Raw genomic sequence first — 10,004 nt, forward strand, 5'->3', positions numbered from 1 at the left:
CATGATTACCAATCTGCAAATTCATTAAAAATTGACAAAAATAGTTCAAAATTTCTTAATTAGTTACTTACAGCCCAATTAGTGACTTCTCCATCCGGCAATAACTTAAACCAATTATTTATAACATCAACAAAATCTTGAGCTTTTGAGTCCCTTCGAATTTTATCAATTAGTACAAAATTAAATGGAAGTTGTGCACCTTTTTTCTTTCCATCAGCACTTCGGTAATATTCCATGATTATCTCGGGTCCTGAGTAGCTTTCAGTCATCATGATGCTGAAAAAGAGAGAAAATTTGTGTGAATTTAAATATATGGGTGCTCAAGAATGGAAAGATGTATAAAAGGGAGGTGGTCAACTCTTAAGCTTCCCCATCTTTGAGTCCGTTAGATTACGCATGTACTTTAAATAGGACCTTACCGTGCAGTATCATTAAATTCATCTAAAATTTCCCTCCATCGATAAACCAACTCGAACAACTCTGGCTGATCCTGAGTGTAAATATGATCCAAATATCCAAAATCGTTAGGATCTGTTGCACCAGGCTTGACTGGTTCATCTGGATAGGTTCCGTTGGGATATACAAACTCATATCCATGCGAGACTGCGTCAATTCTAAATCCATCAAGTCCAAAGTTCAACCAATTTCTGAGAAAATCTTCAAAATATTTCCTGACGGCAGGCTCACGGAAATTAAAGTCAGGCATTCCCCAGAAAAATTGTGCATAATAAAATTCTTTCCTGTCAATTTCAACGCCATTTAAATGTCGATTCCATGCACTGTATGGTGGACCTCCAATATGTTGCCAATTTGAAGGTGGTGTTGCACCATTTGGACCAGTTCCATTGGCCCATACAAACCAGTTGTCGTAAGTTGCATTTTTAGCGACAGATGCTTTGAAAAATTCATGCTCAACACCACAATGATTCGGTACATAATCGACAATGACTTTCATGCCTTTTTCGTGAATTGCCTTGACTAAATCTTCAAATCCTTTTTTCGTTCCGTAGCGACTGTCAACTTCCTCATAATTTGTTATATCATATCCAAGTGCTTCATAAGTTGACTCAAATATTGGAGTTAACCAAATGCAATCAATTCCAAGATCTTTTATGTAATCAAGTTTCTTTTTAATTCCTTCGAAGGTTCCAAATCCTTGACGGCTTCCACCGCCTCCATCGTAAAAGCTTTGTGGATAAACTTGATAGAAACTTGCTGTCTTGTACCAGTCAAGGTCAGCTGACATTGAGAGATGAAAAATTGCAATTAAAATTAACAAAAATTTCATATTTGCTTCTGTACAGATTGAGTGACACTTAATGACTAAAGAGTGGATAAGATTTTGAAATAATACGTGTGGTATAGTCAGGGGCCTAACCAGGGGGGGATTGGGAGCACGGGCTAATTTTTTGAATTGGCTACTACTGGCTACACCCCTAAGTACAGTAGCACTTGTGGCATTTTGATTAGATTTGTGTTTGGAAAATATTACCAAAAAGTATGGCTAACACATTCCCTTAAATTTGTCACGATTAAGAATTTCTCGGTACTTGCATGAGATAAGAGTTAAAAACATTAATTTGATACGTGAAAGTAACTGATTGTTTATTGTTTTTGGTGGCTAAATTCAAACATAATTTTAAGTATTTTTCAAATAAATTTTATTGAATTCTTAAAAAGTCTTACAAATTAAAATACATCAAGCCCAAAATCATGGCAATCAACAACATATTACTGACAACTGCAGCCATACCATGATTGTAAATGGCAACAATTGACTCATAAGGAGCCAATACAAATGTTCCATTTATTGACATTTTTGAATCAATTTTGAGTGAAGATTTTCGTCCAACAATTTTCAATGAAACTTCCTTTGGTGATCCAAACAGTTCCAATTTATCAAGTGTCACTGACTCATTTCTATCTCCATAATTAATCAACACCAAAACACTGCCCTGCTTAACATCCTCAACTTCTCTTTTAAATCCAAATGAATTTTCCGTCATTGCGACAATTTTAAAATTTTTCAAATTTGAATTTCTTATTGCGTTGTGCTTCCTCATCTTTTGCAGTGATCGATAGATTTCCAAGTGACTTCCAGCGACTCCAGTTTGTGCTGCAACATTGACTGTTGCGTATTTATCACCAATTGGGAGCCATGGTCTTGAGGAATTTGTAAATCCACCATTTGTTGAATTATCCCATTGCATAGGCGTTCTATACTTTGCATCTGTGACAGGTCGAACAAGATCTGTGCATCGAAAGCCGGGATTGTTGTGGTTTTGGTCATAGAAGACGCAGGAATCTTCCATCTAAGATGAATAAACATCATTGAAATTTGAGAAAAATCAAAATATTTAAAATTTACCCCAATTTCCTCTCCATAATAAGTCACAGATGTTCCAGGCAGCATCGTAACCAAAGTGTTAAAGATGTCAACTCGTTCTTCTCCAAAACGTGTAGCTACTCTGGATTGATCATGATTGCCAATCTAAAAGTGCAACGATTAAATAATTCAAGTTCAATTTCTTATCTTTACACATGTTTTGATATTTTATGACATTTGGGCACTTGAAAAGTTTGCAAGTAAACAGGTAAAGCCGACTGTTTTGTTCAAGTTTTGTTATTTTTTATCATCATTGATAAAATTTTAATAGATTGTAAAAGTAATGATTTTATTGCTCACAGACTGTATAACCCAAACGACGAGATAGATGATTTTAAGCAATACTTCCAAATAACGGATCACGAGGGGAACTTGAACCCACGTTCTATGATTTCCGGTCACATGAATCTACTGAGTTATCGGGGGCTAATCCGTATATGCCAAAGTGCCATATATTATGCATTACAGGAATACAATTAATGGTAGCACTGTTCTAGTGACAGACCTGCTACCGAACTAATAATTATCCACTTCCCATGACTTTACATATCCCATTCAATCCCAACACTTACCGCCCAATTGGTAACTTCGCCTTCTGGTAGCAAATTAAACCAATTTGTCACAACATTCACAAAATCTGCAGCCTTTGAATCACGTCTGATGGATCTAATAAATTCAAAATTGAATGGAAGATGTGCACCTTCTTTACGTCCATCAGCACTTCGATAGAACTTCATAATTGTCTTTGGTGCTGAGTAGCTCTCTGTCATCATAATGCTGGAATGGATTAAGTGAAATTTTAAGTCAACTCGTTTGTTTTAACAATTTATGAATATTGCAGGACATAGCAAATGACATGTTAACTTACCGAGTTTCATTATATTCATTTAAAATTTCCCTCCATCTGTAGATCAAGTCAAACAATTCTGGCTGATCTTGAGTGTAGATGTGATCTAAAAATCCAAAATCATTAGGATCTGTTACTCCTTCATTGACAGGCTCATCAGGAAAAGATCCATAAGATGTTGCTTTCTCATATCCATGTGAAATAGCATCAACTCTAAATCCATCAAGTCCAAAGTCAAGCCATGTTCGGAGGAATTTTTCAAAATATTGTCTAACTTCATATTCACGGAAGTTGAAGTCAGGCATGTTCCAGTAGAATTGAGCATAGAAATACTCTTTTCTTGCTATTTCAACTCCATTAATGTGTCGATTCCATCCACTGCTAACTGGCCCACCAATTCTTTGCCAATTTGATGGTGGATTTGTCTCATTTACGCCTGTTCCGCGTCCCCATACGAACCAATTGTCGTACGTCTTATTTCCATTTAAGGCAGCCTGGAAGAATTTATGCTCATATCCACAATGGTTGGGTACAAAGTCGACAATGATTTTCATTCCTTTTTCACGAATAGCTTTAATTAAGTCACTAAAATCTTGCTTAGTTCCATAACGTGAATCAAAACATAATATTATGAGGAACATAATTTGTTATGTCATATCCAAAAGCATTAAAACTTGATTCAAAAATTGGAGTCAACCAAATGCAGTCAATTCCAAGATCCTTTATGTAATCAAGCTTCTGCTTTATTCCTGCAAATGTACCAAAACCTTCACGACTTCCACCGCCGCCATCTTTAAATGTTTGTGGATAAATTTGATAGAAACTTGCAGTTCTATACCAATCTGAATCAGCTGATGATGTCAGATGAACAATTGCGATGAAAATCAGTAACAATTTCATTGCAACACTTGTCGGGTTGACTGCCGCTTTACTACTAAAATCATTTGGTGAGAAACACGTGTCAAGTGATTACTTTATTGATCAATTGATGTGATATGAGACGAGTTTCAAGGTGTGATGACTTAACGGTTGAATTGACATGATTTTCGATCTTATTAATTGGCTTTGGAAGAGGATGACTAAAAGTTGCTTGTTGTTATACATACTTGGCTGTTTTAAGCTGAGAATAACTTGTGTGTGTTCTACACTACTTCAATCAGCTGCAAACAAAATAATCTTAAATCGTACGCTGTATACCATTTTATGTTCAAATAAAGATGAGAGATCTGGAACCGTTTAATCCATACCACTTTAGCCTGTTACAAGAAAATAAGCGGAAATCGCTCGTTGCACACCACTTTAGAGACACCTAAGTAAAAATTTTCTTAAATCGCACGTTGCGCACCATTAAATGTGCAAATAAACAAAAATGAACTGAAACCGTGTATTCTACATAATTTAAGAGGCTAATTAGCAAAATCAGCTTAAATCACATGTTGTAAGCCACTTTAGCCCCTAAACAATTTTCCATACCTTGATTTGACCTTATCTGATCATACCAACACCGCCTATTTGTTCAGCTTTCGTAACAATTCATCAACATTCTCAAGATTTAAGGCTTAATATAAAATTTAATTGATAAGATTAAAGTCATTTTGTTGAATCGTGTGACCTTGTATGAGTCATTAAAGAGTGATTTTAGATTTAATTTGATTGACTTGTAAGGGATTAAAGTTAATTTTGGGTGGAAATTTTATCATTTGTTGTTGACTTTTGAATACTTGGTTGGGTTATCAGTAAATTTAGTGAGTAATATGCTACTTTAGTGAATGATTTACACGTTTAGGGGATTATTTATGATTATGGAGCCATAGGAGGGTCCTATATGCCGTTTTTAATGGAGTATCTACCATTTTTGAGTGACTTTTTGCATTTTTTGGGACAATCTGACATGCAAGGAGACATTCTACCATTTCAGGGGATTATCAGCCATTTTGAGGGACCATCTGCCAATTTAGAGGATCATCTACTATTTTTAGGGGTTATTTTTGTGCAACTTTAGGGAATAATCAGCCAATTTAGGAGATCATCTGTCAGTTTTCGGGATCATCAACCATTTTAGGCGATATTCTGGAAATATATTGGACTGTCTGCCATTTTAAGAGACAATCTTCCATTTAAGGAGATTATCTGCCATTTTCAGATGGCCTTTTGCCATTTTTGGCAAATTCTCACTAATTTGAGGGATTTTTTAGGGTTATAAAGTTCAATCTGCTATTAAACAACAAAATCACATCAATTTTTTCACAAATTTTGTTCCATTTATTGACTAAATTTTTTAAAAGTTCCTAAATTGTTCACAAATACTTTTTACAATCTTCACGTTTACCATCAAATCAGGTTCATTTGATTAATCTTCTCATCCAATGCATTCCTCTCCTGTTCAGTCAGACAGTTTATGTAGTCTTTGTGTGATCTCTGTAAATGATCCTTCAAATGAAATCTCCTTAAGTACGTTCCATTACAGCCAGGTATGGGACAATTCAGCCTCGGCAGTCCACTATGAAACTCCTTAACATGCCGCGTCATTGACAAAATGTTCAACATTTTACCACAAAATTGGCATGGATTTTCTTCAACTTCATGTTGACGCTTCACATGTCGATCAACGAGACATGGACGATGGAACTTTTTACCACAATATTGACATGAGTGCTTTGGTTCTGTATGGAATATTTTATGTCGCATGAGGAGATTCATGCTACCGTACATGCCACCACAGACTTCGCATGAATAATCTAGAGAATTTTATGGATTAAATTATGAGCTTCGGGTGGATTTGATAGGATTTGGACTCACCTTTTCGACCTTTCCGCTCATGGATCTCCATATGAATCTTGAGCTGAGATAGGTTCATGAATCTTTTATCACATTGACGGCATTGATGCTTAGCTCTGAATGGTATGTGAAAAAAATTGTTAATAAAGCACTACAATCGTACGTTACACACGACTATTGACACATTTTGATTCAAAGTTACAATAATCGTTTGTTACACACGACTATTGACTCGTTTTTAACAAAAATTACAATAATCGTACGTAACACACAACTATTGACACATTTTGATTCAAAGTTACAATAATCGTTTGTTACACACGACTATTGACTCGTTTTTAACAAAAATTGCAATAATCGTACGTTACACACGACTATTGACTCATTTTGACTCAAATCTATACTCACGTCTTTTCATGAGACTTTTGATGTATTTTCAGATATGATTCAGCTCGATAGCTCTTTCCACAAAAGCATTTATACTCCTGATCACCAACTTGCATGTGAATGTTCTTTAAATGAGATTTTATTGAATTCTTGCTATGCAAATGAGCACCACACAGATCACATGTATATGAACTTAAGTCATGCTTAGTTTCCTTTGATAAATGCTTGTACATGTGCCGTCGTAGTCGATTGAGATTAAAAATTCCAAATCCACAAATGTCACAGAAGCAGTTCTTCGGTCGCGTATGGACATTTCTAATATGAGCTGATACCTTTTGGACGAGAAGACCGCAAACCGGACATGATGTTTTTGGAGAATCTTTTGCACTTTTGACGATCAAAGTTCTGTCATGGACGCGTGCGATGTGACCTTTTAGTAAGCTTGGCGTGTGGGTCTTGAAATCACATTTATCACATTGGAAGTTCTTAAAATTAAAATGATATGAGTCGATATGAACTTGGAGGGTTAATTCGGTATAAAACTTTTTGTCACAATATGAGCAGTGATGCCATGTGACTGTCTTTTTCTCAGACTTTGTCTTTGACTTTTTCTTTTTCTTCTGTTTTGGTGATTTTGAGCTGAAAAACTCATCAAATGGACCGGTTGAAGATTCACTGTCTGATTTCTCTAACTTTACATGTTCATCGGACTCATAAAGATGGTCAAGTGGTTCAAAGTCATTAACATCCTCAATCCTTTCAGTCTTAATCGTTGGCTCAATAATTATGCAATTTTCATCCACAAAGTCATCTCGTTCCTGTTTTATTTCAATTTTTACTGGATTTTCTGCATCAATTGCAAATCTTTTAGACCTTCTGGTTCCTTTTCCATCCACAAACTCGTAAAGTTTCGTCTGTTTTGTCAGAAAATTAGATCTTATTTTGGAAATTTCATCGAGTTCTTTACAGCAAGTTCCGCAAACTCTCTGAGAGTATTTTTTCACTGATGATTTGAGTCTCAATTGAGTCAACTCAAAAAATTGAGTTTCAATGACTTTTGTGATTGTTTTGGATTCATCGGCAAGATTGAATGGCTTGAAGCAACAGCGGCATTTTTGCTGGTGATTTTCGAGGAAGTCCTCGTCAACTTCCATTATTTGGAGGAACAATTTGAAGCTAAAAGATAAATTTTATTTTTTTTTTGTTAGGACTGAATTGGGAAACTTTTTAAGATGTAAACAAAGCCCTTGTAGAGAAAATTGTTTGTTGGGAGATTTAAATTTTTAAAAACCGTTAGGATTGATGATTGAAATTAGGATTTCTATGTACATGTTTAATTCAGTTTTTGACCTTTCTTCCTTAGTCTAACTTGGTCCTTTAGACCTCTCAGGCCATTCTGGTAGTCCTATGACCACTTGATCAATTTTGACTCTGCAGTATAAACTTCATAGTGATATTGTGGATTTAAATGACAATCGCATTGGATTAGAAGAACATTGGAATGTGTCAATGTGCATACTCATCTAAATGAGCGAACTCATGAGTGTACTCAATTAATATTATGGAAAAAGCTTAATTTGGCAAGTTTACTTATGAGCATGTCTGTTAGGGAAGCTGTTGTTAGATATGGTAAAAATGGTAACATTAGGTACGTAATACCAAGCGATACAGCTAGATCAAGCAACATACGAATACCCAACTTTGTATTGTCCACTCTACTTTGTTACTTTAACATTTTCATAGCTGCAACTATTTACACGTGTGTTGAACACGTTATCTATTGTTACTTAGCAACGATTAATCAGCAGTTTTAGAACGAATCTCTTCAAAGACGTCATCTTAAATTACAATTAATGTTTTGATGTTTTCCCGAAAACTTAAAGATCATCAATCACACTTCTAAGATGCTGTGGAGAAAATCATTAAATTCATTTTGTTTTTAAAGTAAATTTACCGCACTTTATGATTTTACTACTACAGCTGATAATTGATTAAGGTAATTGAGATGCAAAGATACGCAAATCGGTTAAATTGCTGATTAAATCCGGCAAAATTTTCACTCAATTTTCGATCAAAATTCGATGAAACTTTTAAAATCACAACAACTGATTCCAATAACTGAATTCGAAATAAAATGCAAAAATACATAAAAGTGTTGACATTTTGAACATACAAGAGCACTCAAAATTTCAATGAGCTTCTTGACACATGCAAAAAATCACTTTCAATGTCAATTTTGTTTACATCTCTTTTCTTTCATTCACAAACAATAATTCTCATAAATGATCAGAAAATTGAAATGGTTGAAAGCATGAAATACCTAGGTATTACTATTGACAGCTGCATGACTTTTCAGGAACATCACGAAACCATTCTTAAAAAGTTGAACAAGAAGTTTTATGTTTTTAAGAGATGTGAGCCAAAGATGAATTATGAGAGTAAGAAAATTTATGTGCAAGCACTCGTCTTTTCCCATTTTAACTATTGTGCATCAATATTATTTCTCCTAAATGACGCACAGATAGACGATTTACAGAAAATTGTTAATCGATATATGCGCGTTATTCTCAGGTGTAACAATCAAACCCATCGACAGGATATGCTCGATGCCTTTGACTGGCTTTCAGTCAAGCAATTGCTTAATCTTAATGTTTTATTATTTCTCCATAGACTCGTAGTATTTGAAGCGCCTGTTTATTTATTCTTTAAGCTTAGAAGGAAAGCAAGCACGCATGGGTACCCGACAAGACGTGGTGATGAGTATGTACTTCCCAACTACACCAAAGCGTATTCGCAGAACAGTCTGTTCTATAAAGGTCTGCAGCTATTCAATGAGTTCATGAATTATCGTAAGGGTGAAATCACGAAGACGTCCGTTAAAATGATGGCCACAAATTTTGTCAAAAACAGATTTAAATTAACTTAACTCTTATAATTAATTGTTACATTGATTCAGGACATCTTGTAGTTAGTCCGTCACTTGTCATTTGTGTCCGGGCAGTGAATTTTCGTGATTTTTGTCGGGAGCTGTCTTAGACATGGTCTAGAGTGGCTTGACATGATAGGAGCGTAATTATGTGAATGATTATTCTCTTTTATCAGCGAGCCTGTCCCCATTCACGGCACTACACTCGCACCAGATCATAAGATGTACTCGTGCAGTTTAGTGTGACAAACAAGTCTATGAATTAAGGGATCATGGTGGCTCTCGGGTACCTGAGAACTGAATAGTAGTAATGACTTGAGTGTGAGAACACCGGTGGATGATACGTGGACGTTTTTGGCTCTACCTAGTTAGAGATGGCTGTGACAGATGGTCGAATAAGTAATATGCTACGGATGCGTTTTGACGAGGGTCACGGATATTACACATTTGTCCTTTTCAGTGCACTTTTTATTTTTTATTTTTATTATTGAATTATTTTGTAAAAATTTATGAATTGACATGTGCAAGAACTCTAATACCATTTTGGTAAAATAAACAAATCATCATCATAATTTTAATCCATTATGAGTAATGCGAATTTCAGTATTAATTAATATTATTGATGATCGAAAAATGACGTCGATAACTCAAGGGCAACCTTCGCTCATTAACACTTTTTC

General features: G+C 35.2%; 3 protein-coding genes across 3 annotated transcripts in view; all 3 read right to left on the reverse strand.

Moving 5' to 3' along the window:
* Positions 1-1,305, reverse strand: part of LOC139094425 (maltase A2-like) — a 187,491-nt gene extending 186,186 nt beyond the window's left edge. Inside the window, exon 1 of the mRNA XM_070645463.1 lies at positions 420-1,305. Within this exon, the coding sequence (XP_070501564.1) occupies positions 420-1,288 (869 nt within the window). The 5' untranslated portion in view covers positions 1,289-1,305. The remainder of the gene's footprint in view (positions 1-419) is intronic.
* A 340-nt stretch (positions 1,306-1,645) lies between these two features.
* On the reverse strand, positions 1,646-4,156 carry LOC139094594 (maltase A3-like). The gene is made up of 4 exons (XM_070645711.1): positions 3,255-4,156; positions 2,959-3,163; positions 2,369-2,491; positions 1,646-2,312 (listed from the first exon to the last, which is right to left on the reverse strand). Exons 1-4 carry the CDS (start codon positions 3,872-3,874, stop codon positions 1,683-1,685), a joined length of 1,578 nt encoding a protein of 525 aa, XP_070501812.1. The 5' UTR covers positions 3,875-4,156; the 3' UTR covers positions 1,646-1,682.
* Positions 4,157-5,470: 1,314 nt separating this feature from the next.
* On the reverse strand, positions 5,471-7,615 carry LOC139094593 (zinc finger protein draculin-like). The gene is made up of 3 exons (XM_070645710.1): positions 6,420-7,615; positions 6,033-6,127; positions 5,471-5,971 (listed from the first exon to the last, which is right to left on the reverse strand). The coding sequence occupies exons 1-3, from the start codon at positions 7,550-7,552 to the stop codon at positions 5,565-5,567; spliced, it is 1,635 nt and encodes a 544-aa protein (XP_070501811.1). The 5' UTR covers positions 7,553-7,615; the 3' UTR covers positions 5,471-5,564.
* Positions 7,616-10,004: the final 2,389 nt, after the last annotated feature.

This window comes from Chironomus tepperi, unplaced genomic scaffold (assembly GCF_022539635.2).
Source record: "Chironomus tepperi strain 1889 unplaced genomic scaffold, CSIRO-AGI_Ctep_v1 contig_354, whole genome shotgun sequence".
Classification (NCBI taxonomy): Eukaryota; Metazoa; Arthropoda; class Insecta; order Diptera; family Chironomidae; genus Chironomus; species Chironomus tepperi.